This window comes from Stigmatopora nigra, chromosome 7 (genome assembly GCF_051989575.1).
Source record: "Stigmatopora nigra isolate UIUO_SnigA chromosome 7, RoL_Snig_1.1, whole genome shotgun sequence".
Lineage (NCBI taxonomy): Eukaryota > Metazoa > Chordata > Actinopteri > Syngnathiformes > Syngnathidae > Stigmatopora > Stigmatopora nigra.
The window spans coordinates 2,517,537-2,536,336 of record NC_135514.1 but is presented as its reverse complement, the minus strand read 5'-3'; the positions used below and the strand labels follow the sequence as shown (position 1 = coordinate 2,536,336).

The following is an 18,800-nucleotide window of genomic DNA, read 5'->3' as shown; positions in this document are numbered from 1 at the left end:
AGGTAGAACTGGCAAGACCATACTTTTACTGGTCTTCTTTAGATATAATGAACAAGTGTGGCGCAAAAAGATATGAATGATAATTTTCTAAATAGTACATCTATTCAATCCTTTTAAGTCTTTCTGTGGAATTCGTGTCAAACCAGATGGTGAGATTAAATAAAAGTGGGGCACCAATGGATGAAAAAGCACACGAGGGGATCTCTGGTATAATCTATACTCTCCTTCATTAGCCTCTGATGCACTCATTTTTTTCCACTATTTATTCAGCTGTGTTTGACACGGATGCAAAATGGAAGTTGACCCCAAATTTTTTTGGCTTCCTTAGATGTATCTGAAGCAAAATTTTAACTGCTGCCCAAGTATAAGCAGAGTGGGAAGTTTAATACTTAAGTTTCAATGCCCACATTGACATGCATTGAATTTTCTTTGCAGGGGTCTCAAACCTTACGCATTCAGAGTGAGACAAAAGCATTTCAGGGCCATCCTGAAACATTACATATTAGGCCATTTGAACCGTGCCAATGTGATATGCACGTGTGCAACACACATCACAGCGCGTGTGATACTTTTATTATAAAAGGTCGTTGTTCGCAAGACATATTTGCTCTTTTAATAAGCGCTTGAGGCTCTCTATCTCTGCCAAGTAAAACCTCTTAAGGCTGCCCTGCGTGCCATAAATGGGCAGTGACAGCTGCTCGTTAAGTGATACATTGACAGGACCTGTCTCATCTGCCTGCCTTCGAAAAGCAGGTCATATTCTAGACGGGTTGCCAGTCAGTCATATACGTATACTGCTTATCCTTGTGGGTTTGCGGGGGGTGCTGTAGGTGATCCAAGCTAACTACACCCCCAGAATCAGTGGGTAGCCAATTGCAGGGCACACCTATATTTTGTCACCCATACATGCTCATACCTAGGGGGAATTTAGAGTGATCAACCAGCCCATTCGTCATGTTTTTGGGTTGTGGTAGGGAATCAAAGTATCCCGAGAAAAATAAAGCGCGCTCAGGGAGAACATACAAACTCCACACAGTCAGGACTGACCTGGAATCGAATCCTCAACCCCAGAACTGTGAGGCCGATGCACTAACCACTCAGTCCATGGACCAAATTCATATTAAACAATATCCAATAAATACATTCTGGAACTTCATCTCCCTTTATTTATAATATAGAAACTTATTTTTTTATAATCCTGACTCATTCAACATTTATCCAAGAGGATTGTTCATGGCATTCTGTCCTTTGTGGAAACTAACTCTTGCTTTATTTATAATGTTGTCACGGATGTTTTCCTATGGGACAGCACAGTAAAATAAGGCTCCCTCTAAAAAGTTGTTTCACCACTGGGTACTTTCCCATGCAACACTAAGTACTTTACTTTGAACGTTTATTTTGGTCCTAACTTGGCCATTCATTGAACCAGCCAGTTGCTTTCTGACTGGATTACCTCGGGCACAATGATAGAGGTATATGACAAAGCAACATACAGAGACACATCAAAGACATGCTTTCCAGTGACTACTGATAGAAAAGAACATTTTTGAAAATTAATGAAAAAGAATAAAAACTTCATTTTGACAAGAAAGGCCAGTGTAGTACTAAGCATGACAGAAACCTACATAAAGATTTTTGGCCAATACTGTATATTAAAAGCATTGGTTCGCAAATTGTAAATTGTGACTGAAGGACATCCATAAGAATGAAGTGAAATTGACATTTGTCAACTATTTTTTCTTGTTTGCCTGTCCTCTCAAGACCTCGTTAGCGTTCAGGCTTCAAAATCACACAGAGGGGAGAGATTCTCAAATTTCTTTTTGCCGTCCTTCCACTATTATTCACATTTCTTTATTTAATGCACTAAGCGCAATGTTGAGTGTTTTGCTTTCTTATTTCAGTTTTTTAATTGTTGGTGTCAATGTTATTAATCTGATAATGTAAATTTGGTTGTTGTTTTTTTTTAAAAAAGGAATGTAGTTACTTTAAGAATTACATGACAAGTAATTTATTCACTTAATCACAGAAGTTTGAAGTTTCAAATTTGAAAGAGATAGTTATTGTGATAATTATCTGTCGACTGATATATTTTTTTATCTGGATAACAATTTTTGTTATATTGTCCAGGCTTATGTTCAGGTTTATATTTGAGAAACAAATCTCTCCTGTGTGCCGGGGGCAGCTGCTGAAATGTTTGGTCTTGCATTGCTCCTTCTGAGATGCATAATATTTCCCCAGCTCTGATGTTTGTCCAGCACTACTGCACAGTTCCCTTCACACATACTCCAGCCTCCCCCTCAAGAGAAACTACAGAAAATGCTACAGCTCAGCTAACACTTAGCGGCTGTGGCCAATGAACACAGCACATTTTTAAATCAAATTATTTGAAAAATGTAGACAAGGAAATACATCTTTCCATGCAGAGAATTTGAGAAATGGAGTACCCTCCGATTTATCTGAGGAATGGGAATGATCTATTCCTGAGTCAAATATTTGCATCGTTAAACTTCATTAAGGGTAAATGTGTCATATGTTCATATTTCAAAATGTCATCATTTAAAAAATAGAAGGGACACTTCCTTGTACAGTATATGCAAAAATAGAACTTCAACTTTGATGATGCACAATTAATGAGGTGAAAGAAATGGCAAAGGAAGGAGGATGTTAATCACCTCTCATTAGGTGAATTTGGCCGTTCTGCTGTTATTATTATTGTCAGCTATTTATTCTAATCAGCCCAGTTAAAAGGTTATGTGTTAAAAACATCATAACTAATCTGCATAGTAGTCCAAAGTCAGCACTACATTCTTAATTATGTGGACTGACCTAGCACTACAGGCAATGGTGATCTGGTGTGAAGCGTAGGTCAAGTGAAAAACTAGCTTTATAGATTAAATATTGCTCACTTTCTGTCATACAGTACATTCCGTTCCTCTTTTTCCTTTTTTTGATTCCATTGTGGGATAGTGAAATCATGTCTGCCTCACAGTTCTGAGATCAAGAGTTCAATCTGGCCTTCCTGTATTGAGTTTGCATCTTCTGCCCATACCTGGGTTTTTTTCCGGGTACACTGGCTTCCAGCAACACACCCAAATCCTGCATAACTAATTGAACATTTTAAATTCTCCATGGGTGTGAAAATGTTATTAATAAGTGCCCTGCAAATTCCCAAGATTTCAGGGTGTAACTCACCTCCTGCTCATCGTTAGGGATAGGCTCCAGTACCCTGCGATCATTGATGATAATACAGAAAGCGAATGAATACATAAATTAAGCCTATTGGAACAGATGTTTTTAATATAGTCTTCCACATTTGTATATCGAAAAAAAGGCCAACATGAAGATAATTGTAATAATTCTGAAACATTCTTTTTTTGTTGGTGACATCTTCATCGACCCCCCCCCCCCCCCACCCCTAGCTCTCTAATTAGTCTGCAGATCACTGTACCTCAGTCCAGATGGGTGAGTAGACATGCGTGTGTTAAATCCAGCTGTACGGTCTCAAGCCTCTTATCAGTGTAACATCTACCCCTCAGTTAAAAGCAAACATCTGCTGCTATACATACGCTGTTCAGATTAAAACAACCACTGTGTTCCGTAAACAGCACAAATTGAATGCTTGCCTGATTTCTGTCCATAATTTTCCATCACCCGACCAGTTCATTAATGGGCCCCTCTCCACTAGCAAAAAGTATTTTACTATTTTTTTTGGGCACCAATCTTTTACTGAGTGTGCTGGGTTCAATGCAAGTGTCCTTGCTAATTTTTTAAACATTTATTTTGTGGAAATTGCTACTCTTGCGCACTAGGCAAAAATGTGTTTTTTTTTATTTAGTTTGAAATGGCAGTCTAGTATAACATATTACCACATTCCCTTAACTTACAGGCTGGTGTAGTAGTAGTAGACAATGACACAGACCTGAAAAAGGTCCCGCCACAGTCATATAGTATTTGTGTAACCCTACACTCTTGGATATTTTTGCTCTTATATAGTGGTTTCAAAAGTCTTTCTATATAAAGTACACAATTATGCATCCAAATATGCTGTTACATACCAAGGAACAATGTAGACTGCCACATAAAATCATGCTGGTGTTGACCAATCATTATCTTTCACATAGCAAGCAAATTGATATTTTCCGTTCTCTTACATTTATTTAAAAATGCAATACACACTTAAAGCATTTTTTGGGCCTTGTTTGCCAGCGTGGTAGTTTGTTGGAATGTTTGTGTAATGTTTGTGACAGTGAGACATCGTGTGTGGCACACAACTAGAGCTGGATCTATTTCCATCAGAGGTCTCGAAATGTTAAATTAAATACTTGTGTCTTCAGTCGTTTCCTCATGTCTTTTTTTAACACAAAGACTAACTAAAACCCCAATTTCTGTTTCATAGCAAAGGTAATATAATATATAAGACCTCTTTTACAAAACCTGACATGCCAGAGCTGTAAGATTTACCTTAACCTGCCCCAGCAAAGTATAATTGTGCCACACACTGTCAGATAATTTTGTGAATTGTTAGTATCAGATTACTTATTGAATGGGTCAAATAGCCCAAATTACAAACCTCTTTTCCACTTAAAACATTCTCATATACATATACGTGCCACAATACCTGTGTAACTGCCTTGCTAGTACCCACCCGTGCTGCTTTAGCACCATTGATAAAGAAAAACAGCCAGGAGGGCGAAAAAAAACCTATAAAAATGTCCACTTCCAACAGCTGGTCAAGAGGCCACCCGCATATGTGCGTGTGTGCACATTGTTGCTATAGTAACAAGCACTATTGCAAACACCATTAATATAGGTAAGCATCATTAGAAAACACTTTTGTGGCACTTTTTGTCATCATTGGTCAGATGAGAACTACTGAATAGAACACTGTTGAAACTGATTGCAGGTATTGAAGTCACTTTGCCAACTCTTGACAGAGGCAGTCTTGTTAACTATATTGCATATTGCTGCAAGCCGACCGTGGTCCTTACATATGCTTCATATCAAATCCAGATGTACGGGTGTGGTAGTAAAAAATAAATTATCAGCTGAAACCAAAGTCTTCCCCTGACAGTGTAGACTTGAGCTACTCAATTACTGTGCAATGAATAGATTTTGCCAGTACTAACACTTTCGTGGGCCTTATGGCCTCCCTGTGGTATTCTGACATCTGTTAGCCCAACCCTCAAGAATAATATACCTTTTGGTGGTGTATCGATATATGATTAAAACAAGAAATCAAAGTGTCTTGATTTTTTTGCATCCGCTTTGCTAGAGATGCTGATTTGCTGAGATATAAAATGTGTTTAGTGTTTTGACATCGCTCTCAAATGAGCTTTTTCGTTTCCCGAACAAGCCTCATCTTTAGGCTTATTATTGTTTCTTAAATCTGCATGCATATTGTACAAACTGTTTACAAAAGGGCTGCTCTGCTGGAGAGTACAAGACAACAAATCCAGAACACAGACACACACATCTGCACATTCAGACCTATTGGCCCCACCTTTTCCCACATGTGGACACAAACACATAGAGACACAAAGACATGCAGGAACAGTCCAACAGAGAATCTTGTGAGTCACACTGAGCAGCTACACAAAAGTTCTGTCAGTCATCATCAATTCTTTGCATAGACATCCAGCCTGAGGCCTCCCAGTTATGGACAGCTAGCTACTGAACCCCTAGGAAAGAAAATGACACTAGTCTTGCGTGATTGCATCTCCAGCTTCCTTTCACATTTCTTGACTTCTAACCTATGGGTCACTGAGTTTATACCCCCTTTAAAAATAAACTACAATGGAGCATATTTCTTTAGTAAAATCACTCCACACAATATTTTATTAGCAAGTACAATAACAACTGATGAAGTGTGTGGGATCGCAGTGGTTTGAGTATGATCAGAAATGAAGGTCATTACGGTTATCGCTGTCAAATTTATAGTAAAAGCTAGCACTTTTGCATTCCATTCCTGCTGTATATGGATGGGTCACTTCACTCCCTGTACAACTGCCAGGAAATACGTTTTATGTGGAGTGTAATGGTGAAGAAATGCAACAGAGCGACTGAAGGGTATTTATTTTGTTATATTGTGGTTCATTGCTGAATGTGTTTGGACCAGAGGTACTGTAGCTGTTTTGGGGGACACCCTGTACCCATGAGAGAATTTTCACTTTACTTTGTCTGTCCATGCATGTGAACATATAGTCATAGAAATAAACAATGGCTTTGTCACACATTTACTCAACTGAATTGCACCAATGTCTTAATGGCGTTTGTCTATTTGTCTTGCAGGAGGCACCAGAGACATCGGATCAGCTTTAACCAGGATGTGCATGAGACACCGCAGCATTGAAGCCAAATTCAGACAGTTTTCCATGTAAGGAATTGTTTTTGTGTGCACGCTTGTGTGTGGCACATCTCTTTGCTTGAGTACCACTCTACTGACATTTATTTACAGGAGGAGTACTGTTTAGTTCAGTGCTTGACTGGAAGCTAAGAGTATTTGGGTTGGCATGTGCAATCTAGGCCACCACCATGGTCTATGTAATAACTCAACACGTTTGGTGTTATTCAACACTCACACTGCACTCCCAATGAACGACTCTACGCACATTATGACGCTCTATGTGCCAAGTGTTGATGTCATTTGCTCTTATGTGAAAGAATGCCCCCTGTGGCGCTACACTGGGCAAGAGACGACGTGTCTGGCATGAGCCATCGATAATGTTTCAGTGTAGACCCTCACACACGTACACCACATGTCTGTCTCCATTTCACACACACACACACACACACACACACACACACACACACACACACACACACACACACACACACACACACACATGCGCGTGCATACTCAAACAAGGATCTCTAATTTCGGATGGCATTTCAGCACATTCTTCTTGATCTCCATAGCAGGGCCCAGTCATGGGTGTGGGCTCCGCCCACTGACAGAGAGCTAGACAGACTGATGGACAGAGCAATGTCTGCACGAAGGAGATGCAGTCTAATTTTAGTTGTTTGCAGTAAGCCTGCAGCTGCCTACCACTTGCAGCTTCCCGAATGCACAAATCCCCAAATATCTCTAGACTCAGTTGGGTAATGATTGACAGATCTTGCTGCATAAGCATCTAATGTCTAGCCGTGACACAGTTGGACACTGTGGTTGGTCTCTGTGTTAATACTTAAAAATATTGACATCACCAATTGAGTATAACGTCCAATTGTCTGGCATTGTGCTTCAATAAATTCTGCAGAGTTAGAATGTAACATGAAAATTAAACATTTGAAAATATGCTATTGTCATAATATCAATGAAATACAATGTACTGTGGATGGTGGAATAAGGTAATTTTTAGATTTTTCAAATAGTAATGAGGAAAACTCAATTATCTGCAGGACCTTTCTGGAGGCACTGATCAACCCCCTACAAGAAGAGACTGAGGAGTGGAAAAGAGATGTCTACGCTTTGGATAAGGACCATGCCAAAGGTAGATTGATAGGTCACTGTCATCACTGAATAGAGAAATATTAAAATGAGATTGTAAACTGCCATATCATCAAGAAACATTTACAAAGTCCTGCACTTACTTTTATTATGTTTGTCCTAAATAGATTACAAGAGAGCTCGACAGGAAATCAAGAAAAAGTCATCGGACACACTGAAACTTCAGAAGAAAGCAAAGAAAGGTTAATCAACTTTATTTGTGCTTTTATTCAAAGGTTTTATAAATAGATATATGACGAAATTAAGATGGCAGAAGCACTTTGTCTTGAGTGCCGAAGGCAGAAATCTGGTACAACTAAACATTGCCTTACTTGGTAGTTTCCACAGGTCAATATTTTTTTCTCTTCAGTTCTCTTGGCTCAGGGTCTACAAACACATGTACCTACATAACAAATGTGCTCCAAAAAGCAGTGAAATTAATTTCACTCCCTTTTCTTTTGAAATATTTATAATTTGAAACTTTTGAAACATATCAGTGAACTCTATAACTCATACAGAGGACTAACAGTTAAAAAAAAGTCAGAAATTTCCAAAATGAAGGCATTATTCTTTCATTTGACCTTTTTTCTCTTTTTGTTCTCATTTCGTTCTTGTACCATCTTTCTCTTCTTGCAGTTGATGTTCGAGGTAAGTCAGTAAATGTCATTTATTAGGTTGTATTAGAGATGTTTGTCCTTTTTAAATATTGGTTCCACTATGATGAAACCATAAAAATGAGTTGCTACCAAATGAAGGATCGCAATGTCATCTTTAAGTAATTTCATTGCTATGGTTGGATAGATGGAATTCACTTGCTTAAATAGATGGAATGAAGTAAAGGAAGTCTAGGTAACTAAGACCCATGGTCGTGCACTTTATTGCGTCTTCTTCTTTCTGTTTTTCTTTTTCTCATGGCTTTTTCTCATTCAAGCTGTGCAGTGACACAGCATGTAGAATTAAAGGTCAGATTCTCAAGTCTCCCTGACTTTCAGGCTCCATATTCCTGAAATCAAAACACTAACATGTTTCTGACGTGCATTTTTGCATGTTTCTTTGCACCAATGACCTCTCAGAATCTGGCAACATACAGACTAAAAAAAACATAAACTTCAAAACCAAATAACTTTCTCGTAATTTCGAATAAAATAGATAAGCCACAAGACATTAATTAAATTATAATCAATTCTCAGAAGTATTTTGCTCAGTACAACTCATGAGATAAAACTACAGCCAGTAAACACCGTAACACCCCATGACTGTGGCTCAATGTAATCACTTGTCATGCGGACATTGAAGCGGTTAATCGCAATTGAGAGTGCATGTTAGATCACATGTACAGGTGTGTGCACAAGAAACACACTCATCCAAGTTACACTGTTTTTTTTTGTTAACTGAATAAATGGCAATTTACCATGAAAACTGTCCACCTGATGGTGTAGAGGTTCACTCGCCTGACATAAGTGCAGGCATGTATAAAAATTATTATGGTTCACCTGGATTTTTTTTGCTATGAAAGTGAGTACCCCAGATAGAAAGACGTAAAGCAAGTCTGTTTTGTTGGCATCACCGTTGGGCAACACTTGTTTCTTTGGTACTTGTCTATTTTTTAGCTTTAACTACTTACTGCAATTTATATATAGAAAAAAGATGAATCTCCACTCTTCTGGTTGCATCTCTTTGATTTGGCTGAGATGCAAATGTTCCTTAAAAAATCTGGAATGTTCCTGAGAAATGATCATAACAGATGACATCTCTGTGTGACTACTCCATAGAGTGGCTTGTATCCATATTGCTGGTGGAACCAAATCTATGTGTGTTTCTTGTTTATTGGAATGCATCAAACTGAAACCGAATTTGAAAGCCAGATTTTTTTTCTAAATGAATTGATAACAGGTATGAAATGATCAAATCTTCAAGTATTGTTTCTCTCGGTACTGTTTGTTACTGATTTTAATCTGTTGCATGAGAGTATACAGCTATTTGGACTCAATGTGTAGTTTTAAAAAGACATGGGAGAAAGCTAATGTTATCACTGCATGACAAGGAGTCTCCATAGAAATTCTACTTTTCCATGGGATAGTCCTGGCTTTGAAGTTTTAATCAATGTTCCAATACCAATTTTACCATGTTCACATAACTATTTGTTGTAAAAAGTAGAGAGTTTTAGTTATTTGGTTCAAACTGAACAAATGACCTTTACTCTTGGGGTCGGTTATACAAGGCCCTTTTGCAGTGCCAATAGGAACATTCCTGCAAATTTATTTTTGCTATTTAAGTTACATAATGCTCATATTATATATATATACCATATGTCATCAGGAAATGCTTTACATTTTTTAATTGGTTCATGTTTAAGAGTATGGAAAATATACATTTTCAGATTATGTACTATATTTTTTACACTATAAGTCACATTTAAAATCGTATCTTTCTTTTTTTTATAACTGGGTGCACCTCATTGATCCTGCCTTACAATACAATGAGTTTTATAAATGGAAAAATACTGCTATTACAATTAAAGCAACATGTGCAGCCATGTATGCCACCAATTATGCAATATTTATTTTACTGGTATTGCTTTCTTTGTAATATTTGCCTAAATAGTTTGACAAACAATGACTTCCTGCAACTGGAAAAACCAGTCGGTTCTGAATGGGGCATTTCCCTGCTTTGGTTTCTTACACAATATGTCAAAACTGTCATCGAGCCACAAATAAGCCATTAAGTGCGCACTGTGAAAAAATAAATGTATATAGCTTACATCATACCAGTTCTAATTCTATTTATAGATATACTTTAGTAATTTATTAAGTAGTTAAATGCTCTTATATGTCAAAGTAAGTGTACACCATTTGAATTGTTATTTTCTGTGTGTTAGGTCGTGGTGATATCCTACCCCAGTTGGACTGTGCGATGCAGGATGTTAGTGACAAATACATCCTTCTGGAAGAAATTGAGAAAGAGGCACTTAGGAAAGCTTTAATAGAAGAGAGACAGAGATTCTGCTCTTTCGTAGCTATGCTGCACCCTGTAGTGGTAAGTAAAGTTATCGTATTGTGTGACTTGGATTTTTTTGTTTTATGTTGTTGCACTTCTACCTACGTATTTACATTTGCATGTGCTATGACTGCTTTGCATTACTGTGTCAATGCTTATGAACAAAGCTCACCCTTCTGTGTTATGAATAATTCATTCAGGATGAAGAGATTTCAATGTTAGGAGAGATCACCCATCTCCAGACAATCTCAGATGACCTCAAATCTCTGACCTCCGATCCCCACAAGCTGCCCCCTGCCAGTGAACAAGTAATACACCAATATTTCATTTACCGCAATTTCCCTGAGTGTAACACGCCACCCAGAAAAGTATTCTTCTAACAAAATCAAACGTAAAAGGCTTTTATGTGTATTCTCATCATGTGGCATTCATGTATAAAAAATGTAATGGCCTCCGAGCCACATTTTGCCATTTTCAGCAATAATATGGATGTTATACTTGATAAATTTATTGTTAGCTTTTTTTTCCTTCAAATTATACTTTCATGTACAAGCGCAATCATGTTCTTTTCTTCTCAGGTGATCTTGGATCTTAAAGGTTCAGACTATAATTGGTCATACCAAACTCCACCTTCGTCTCCTAGCACCACTACGTCCAGGAAGTCCAGCATGTGCAGGTAAAAACAGTTTTTTTGTGAGCTAAAGATGTAGCTTATATGGGTTGTAAAAATGACATGAATTAACACTTAACATTATCTGATGTATGTAGTAGTCTTTACCAAATCTTTTAGATGGGCCCCCTTGTGGTGGCAACAGTAAAATTATCGTTTAATAATACTACTAATAGAACTGTACTTGATCTGACTTAATATTGAGATTTCAACCTCCAGTTATAATTTTACAGGAATAAAATAAAGGAATTAATTCCATTGTTCCAATAGCTTTAATACGGTTTAATGATGTTGCGTGGTGTTGCTTTTATGGCTCTCTGTCAGTTTCTTTTACTGGTTATTGTGCTTTGTTCACTGAAGTAACTTGAGTTATTGCCTGCTTAATCATGGTGAGCTTTGTTAACTATTTTGTACCTTGTTTCTTCCACACAACCCAAATTCCCTGCCTGTCTGATTTCCTCTGTTTCCACTACTCTCTATGCAAATGCTCTCGTTGTATTCAACTCTTTGGGCTTTCTTGGTCCACCTATCAATACTGTCCACGCTTGCCCTTATTCCCTATCATAGTAGTTTGAACAGTGTTAACAGTAGTGACTCTAGGGGCTCAAGTAGCTCTCACTCTCATTCTCCTTCCTCCTCTTCTTCCTCGTCTTCTTCACACCACCTCTTCCACCATCATCAACCTCGCCAACGGTTCCGCAGCTCCACGCTATCCCAGCAGGCCCCAGCTCGCCTTTCCAGCATCTCCTCCCATGACTCAGGCTTCATGTCTTCATCGCATGACCAGCACACATCTTCCAAGTCATCATCACCAATGCCAGCTAAAAGCAAGGTGAGAAGTTCACTGCTTCTACACTTTTAACCACATTTGTAATCTGAACAGGATGTGCAATTTAAATTTAATACAACCGTGTTGTTTTAGTGGGAGATGTAGACGTTTATCTCTACTAAATGAGTCGTGAGAGCAGTAACGTGATGTGATTGTGGTATGGTTGTTATAGTTTGACTACACAGGAAATTAAAGTGTGTTTTTTTTGTAGCCCAGTGTAAGGGAGGTCACTACCGTCCTACTCGTCACTAGACTCAAGAATCCTGAGTTAATTTGTTTACATATTGTGCCACTTCAAACATAGCACACAATGGAGCCAGGGCTACTTTAAATCTCTCTATTCAGAGATCTCAATTTCGAAAATTAAATTGTAAAATAACAATGAGAATGAGACCATTTTGTATTGGCTCTGTGTGGTTTGGGATGAATCATGAATATGGCTGCAATTGTCATTTTGTGTACATGCCAGATCATAGTGAGTTTCACATTTGAAGTTAACACAACAGAAGTTTTATGATTTAGTGATTCTGTTTTTACCTTTTTTTTTTAAATAACATTTTTAATGAGAAAAGTTGCTTCATGAGTGACCATGATGAACTGGTTTAATTTCATCGAATCAAACAAATATTTACAGTGACCCAGTACAATCATCTAATGTCTAATCTCCTTTTCTGAACCGCTTTATCCTCACTAGGGCCACGGGGTTGCTGGAGCCTATCCCAGCTCACTTCAGGCCAGATGTGGGGACACCATGAATTGGTGGCAAGCCAATCGCAGGGCGCTAGGTGGCAAACAATCATTCACGCTCACACTCATAACTAGGGGGAATTTTAGAGCGTCCAATCAGCCTACCATGCATGTCTTTGGAATGAGGGAGGAAACCGGAGTACTCGGAGAAAACCTATGTGGGCCTGGGGAGAACATGCAAACTCCACACAGGTGGAACTACCTGGATTTGGAACCAGGTCCCCTAATGTAGGCTGAAGCTCTAACCACTCATCAGGACCATATCTAACCTTGAGCTTGTCTACCACCCGCAGCAGAACCCTGGCACTAATTTTAATGCACACCTCTCTGCATCTTCTCAACAACCTTAATGGTCACATGACTCAGATGACTGCTATTTTAATGTTGACAACTTTGGACATGTTCCCTGTACTATCTGTGTAACTTACTGCTTATCTAACCAACTCTTTGTTTTTGCCATTGTAACGGTCTGTTTGTGTCTATCTCCTGCTGCGTTCCCCTTTCCTGCTTTCCTGCTTTTTGCTGCTTTTGCTTGATGTCCCAGCCTTGTACCAGTTCCAGTTCCTCTGATGTGTCAGAGTCTGGGCACCTTCACACTGAGTTGAGCGGTGTTCTCACTTCAATAGCAGCAGCAACTGTTGAAACACCTCCGCTTTCTATTGACAAGGTGAAACACTCATCCACTAATGTCAGCCATTTTCACTCTTGCACATACGGTAAATTACCCATGTCGCTGACCGCATCCTGCGTCGTTCTAAACCTCTTACTTGGCTTGGAGTTTCAACATTGCCGTTTTCCTTCACATAATAATACAATTCTGACAAGCTGATGGTAAGGATAAAAAAGGATTACCAAGTTCGACTCTATATCATCTCCATTCTTTTTTTCGTTGGTTGACCTTTTTTTAAGTGATTCTTCATCATGTTGTTCCATCTTTTAGTATGATTTTAGGGTAACCACACATAAACAATTTATAATTCCGTAAGCTCTCTCTACAAATGTATTGTTTTAAATTATTTTATAATGTAAAAATAAAAATATATGAGATCACAAACTATTTTAACCTAGCTCACTCTATTTATAGTCCAGCAACTTGCCAAATGTAAAGCAAGATGTTGAAGTTTTAAAATGGTTCAAACTACCAAATGTACAGTGTTAAGCAAATGTCTATCTATTTATTTTACCCACCCATTTGTTTTGTGTGGTCTTTTTTTATACCGTCTATCATCTCATTAATCCATCCCATTGTTTCTCCTGTCTTTTGTTGTTGTTGTTCTTCGGCCAATATACACAAGCAGCTGTCCAATGGTTTTGACCACTACAGCCCAGCCAACTCCCCTATCAATGGTGGGAGTTTAAACTCAGGCTCCAGCACAGCATTTCCCTTCTTCCCTACCTCCTCCACTTCATCCTCCTGCCCAACACGGTCATGGTCACGTCCCGCCTCAGCACTGCTGTCAGACTTCCCTCACAACTGCCCGATGGGCTCTCCCATGGTGCCTTCCTCTCGTGTTCCAAGCTGGAAGGTTCGTCTCAAAAAATGTTTTAGTGTACCAGTTTCAAACTGCTGCGGTGACCACATCTGGCCAGATGTGGCCCACCACCTCATTTTTTTTTTAAATTCTCATATAAGATAAATAAGTGAATATCTATACCGTTTCCCCATTTTGCTTCAATTATTTAAAAAAAGGAAATAAACAAAATAGAAAGGAATATCTGCTTTTTTAATGTAAAAACAATTTTTTTTAGAGGTTAACAATGCCTCTAAATAATTTATCGACTATCAATTAGTTGTCAGTTAATTTAATAAAGGATAATTTGTCAATAAGTCAATTCATTGCGGCGGCCTTAGCAGGCAGACATAATTGGTTCTTTAAAGGAAATCCTAATTATGACGTGGCCCACTACCAAGAGAGGACTGATCTGATCATGACCCCAACAAGTCTCGTCAATCATGCTGTTATTTTTTTTTCTTCATTTACATCAAAATGTCCGCTATCTGTTACACATGTAGAAATTTGTCAAAAGCTAAAACGTAAATCATTGATCAAAATATTGAATTGTGTTGTTTTTCTCAGGACTGGGCAAAGCCAGGGCCATATGACCAGCCCATGGTTAACACATTGCGAAAGAAGAAGGATAAGGGGCCCCCAGCTGTAATGGACAGTAATGGTGTAACATGCAAAGAAATCACCACACCGCAAAGCCTGTCAACCAATTTTCCGAATACTGCTGAAATACAAACACCTAAAAAGTTGTCATTGGAACAAAGAAACGGGACAACACCAGTAAAGGTTACTTTTCCATATCCACTTTGTTTTCTCATGTCAAATTAAGTACCTCTCATCTTGAATGAATTCTACCATGACATATGTACTGTGACTTACCACTTCATCCTTACATTTATTCATGGCTCCAGGCTGGCGAGTTTGAGGCCCATGATGAACTGGCGGTGGCCTTATCAAGAGGCCTAGAACTTGATACCCAGAGATCCAGCCGGGAATCAATCCAGTGCTCCAGCGGATACAACACTCAAACTAATACACCCAGCTGTTCTGAGGACACAATACCCTCACAAGGTAACACTTACATGGAGCCTCCATTAAGCCAACCTTTTTTCAATACAATAAGCTGATTTCTTTGTGTTTCTTCCCCTGCAGTTTCAGATTACGACTATTTTTCAATGGCCGGGGAGCAGGTTCCTGAACAACAGCAGTCAGACTTTGACAAGTCTTCCACCATCCCTAGAAACAGTGACATATGCCAATCATACCGACGCATGTTTCAGACCAAGCGGCCCGCCTCTACTGCCGGGTTGCCGAGTACACAGTCTCCCGACCCTGTACAGGGGGGCTACGCCAATGGAGCCTGTCCTTCGACACCCGCCCATGCATATATATCGACGGGGACTTATCCAGCTAACCATACAGGTACACACTACACGTATGACCAATGTCGTGATTCATTTATTTCTTAAGGAACCCATGGATCTGATTTGTTCGATCGTGGCTCTGAACTGCATATGGTGCAATTCTCTTTCCTTGTCTTAATAGACTCAAACCTAAATTGCTATTTCATTTTAATGGCAACAGCACCATCTACTGGTGTGTGGGTGGGTGAACGATTGGAAATCATTTTGGGGACTAGAAATCTGAAAGTATATTCATTCATTTTCTGAACTGCTTATCCGCTCAAGGGATGGGGGCCCGCTGTAGCCTATCCCAGCTAACTATGGGCACCAGGTGGGGGAGACCCTGAATCATTGGCCAGCCAATCGCATCTTATTTATAAAATATAAATCAATTGCCAGTTCTCAAAATACCCCAAAATGTTTTTAAATGAAGGAATCTTATATCAAAGAAAATGTAAACATTTTGACATAATGCAATTACCATATGTAATGTAGAAATGTTTTCATTTACGTGTTGTGAGACTATGTATACTATAACTGTTGAGCTACAAATGTTTGTGATTGAAAACCATTGTGCTCAAAAAGTAGTCTGGAGTCTTGCCTTAGGGCTTAATAGTACTTAAATCGCTTTTATTATTTATTTTTCACTTCATTCAACAGTCTATCTGAGGCTCATAATTCCAAATTTTGGCCTGCAACATAAAAAAAAACAACAACGCGTAACTTCCAAAACATTTCATAATCCCACTATATTATTTTTACCCTGCTCTGAAAATTTATCAAGGAGTATCCATGCTTTGTTTTGCGCAAGCCTTCTAACCAATCATATGGGAAGCTGTTTGTAATATGTAAGAGTGTATTGTCATTCACAATCAACATCCATTGTTTTTCTGTCCCCGCAGGTATTTCAAATCAGGGCTATTATTCAGCATCTCACAATGTCTCTGGATCCTATTCTACTGGTCAAGGTCCAGTTATAGTCACCCCAGGTGTGGCCACAATCCGCCGCACACCTTCCTCCAAGCCCTCTACCCGCCGTTCAGGCTCAGTTGTTGGTGCAGGTCCCATTCCTATCCGTACACCAGTCATCCCAGTAAAAATTCCAACAGTTCCCGACACGCCACGGGTGGTAAATGGGAAGAGGAACACAGAGGAGATCACTGGGAGCCCAGATTCTCCCACATTTACACAAGGAGTGTTGCCTGTGGCTTCTTGGAGTGGCCAGGCATCAACCAATCCTCCCACCGTCCCACTGCCCAACCAATTGGCCCACCAGCAGCACCCTCACACTGAGCTAGGCGGAGATGAGGCAGATGGCAACATGTTGATGGCCATCCGTAATGGAGTAAAGCTCAAGCGGACCCTCACCAATGACCGCTCAGCGCCGCGGATCGCCTAATCGCGACAAGGCAAAGGTGTTCGCGACAGCAAGAAAAAGTTCAAGACATCTTGTTTCATTCAAACAAGCAAATTTCCCCAGTTACTATTGGTTAGTGTACATATGTTTCTGCCAAAGAAATGCCTCTTTAAAAGATTTAGTATCAGAAGCCAACTGGGCAGTTAGTCTCGTTGAAGATCATTGAAAACATTTACTTACTAACACACAACCAAGGGAGATGGCAGGATTCAATCCACGAGATGTTAGGGTGAGCATTTCTTTGTTTTCAAACTGAATTGTCTTTCTTTATTTAATTCAGTTGCTCGATAGTTTCTAAGATTAAAAAAAAAGACAGTCACTTTAGAATAAACTAGGTTGTAGTGCATGTGTTCACGCCAAAAGAGGATATTTAAATGCTGGGAGACAAAGTTTTAAAAGGTGTCATGGCTCAGGGTGATCATTTTTTTCATGATGTTTTTGGCCAAATGGTACTTACATGACACATATACAGCTGCTGTAAAGACGTGCTTAGGTTAAAGCTATCCTCAATCCGTCCACTCGTCTACTCATTTTGACACTTGATATTTATATAGCTTTCCATGTTCCTACACATTACACAATTCTTTCCATCATCCCTTTCAGTCGGATGTGCACGTAGCAGCAGTGTTATTCTTTGTATTTTATCACTTATTGTGTACTTTACATGCAGCACATATACCTTTTTGTAGCATTTATTTGCTTTTCTGCAGAATTTCTCAGACATAAACCTATACTATATAAATACACTATAAAGACAAATGTAAATATTTAACACTAAAATGTGTTCATAGAAAATTTTAGTTGTTATATGAAAAGTATAAGACGTGTTTTCATTTAGTATCGTGTATTCTACATATATATGGACAAAGCTCAAACTTGGGAGTTGGCACTATCACATCAATGACTCTATGGAGACAAATCAACAATAAGTAAATGTTATTCTTTTTTACATGACACGATGTTGCAGCAATGCAAGGCTTCATTTAACATTTTTTGTTGGTTTGGATTTCAGTTTAAGCACTGTGAGACCATGCATATGAAGCTTGTAAATATTATTCGGCTGTAAAGGTGTTTTTTAATTTATTTTATTTTCAATGTATTCATTATGCTTAACCTCACACCACCTGTAATGAGTTTTTTTTCTGGCGTTAGTACTTTATACAGTACTTTTAAGTCTATTACACACGAGTGAAGCTGACTGGTTAGAAAGTAAGAAAAATGCACGCACATTTAGATTCCCGTTGGATTTCTGCATAAGCTCATCTATTTTCCTTAGCTATGGAGATACTTCTAGTATTATTGATGAAGTGGAGCGACAGTTAGTATGATCTTTAGCCACAAAATGTTTTATAATATAACCTAAAGTAATCAAAACTATTATATTTTCTGCAATCCATGTGTATAAAGCTTGTATTATCCATTTTAGAATGTTCATATTTAAGTTACTATTATAACTTCTATATTATATCAAAGCTCATAATTGTCTGTCCTATTAAGAAATGTATACTGTACGTTCCGGCAGTTAAAAGTTAAGTTCATTTAGTTTTTCTGATATATAATTTCACATACTTTATGTGAGACATGGCTTCTTGACTATATAGTTCAACACAAATTATTCACATAAGTAGTATTTCTTTGTGCAATTACTGTCAACCATATAATTTAAAAAAATAAATGAATGAAAGACAAATCAGTTTTGAATTTAGACCTTCATTATAGGATTTTGCTGCCATTCTTTTCTAT

The 18,800-nt window shown here is 38.5% G+C and overlaps 1 protein-coding gene across 9 annotated transcripts in view; it reads left to right on the top strand.

Moving 5' to 3' along the window:
* The window catches only part of LOC144198893 (protein MTSS 1-like), a 33,052-nt gene extending 14,254 nt beyond the window's left edge, over positions 1-18,798 (top strand). Inside the window, exons 5-18 of one of the 9 annotated variants that reach the window (XM_077720100.1) lie at positions 6,289-6,373; positions 7,399-7,490; positions 7,615-7,689; positions 8,123-8,134; positions 10,365-10,522; positions 10,684-10,791; positions 11,062-11,159; positions 11,856-11,985; positions 13,274-13,396; positions 14,025-14,255; positions 14,808-15,023; positions 15,149-15,308; positions 15,390-15,659; positions 16,543-18,798. In XM_077720100.1, the coding sequence (XP_077576226.1) occupies positions 6,289-6,373; positions 7,399-7,490; positions 7,615-7,689; positions 8,123-8,134; positions 10,365-10,522; positions 10,684-10,791; positions 11,062-11,159; positions 11,856-11,985; positions 13,274-13,396; positions 14,025-14,255; positions 14,808-15,023; positions 15,149-15,308; positions 15,390-15,659; positions 16,543-17,039 (2,255 nt within the window). In that variant the 3' untranslated portion in view covers positions 17,040-18,798. Of the gene's footprint in view, positions 1-6,288; positions 6,374-7,398; positions 7,491-7,614; positions 7,690-8,122; positions 8,135-10,364; positions 10,523-10,683; positions 10,792-11,061; positions 11,160-11,720; positions 11,986-13,273; positions 13,397-14,024; positions 14,256-14,807; positions 15,024-15,148; positions 15,309-15,389; positions 15,660-16,542 lie in introns of all 9 variants that reach the window. The other 8 variants (XM_077720094.1, XM_077720095.1, XM_077720101.1 and 5 more) reach the window with 8 other exon arrangements.
* Positions 18,799-18,800: the final 2 nt, after the last annotated feature.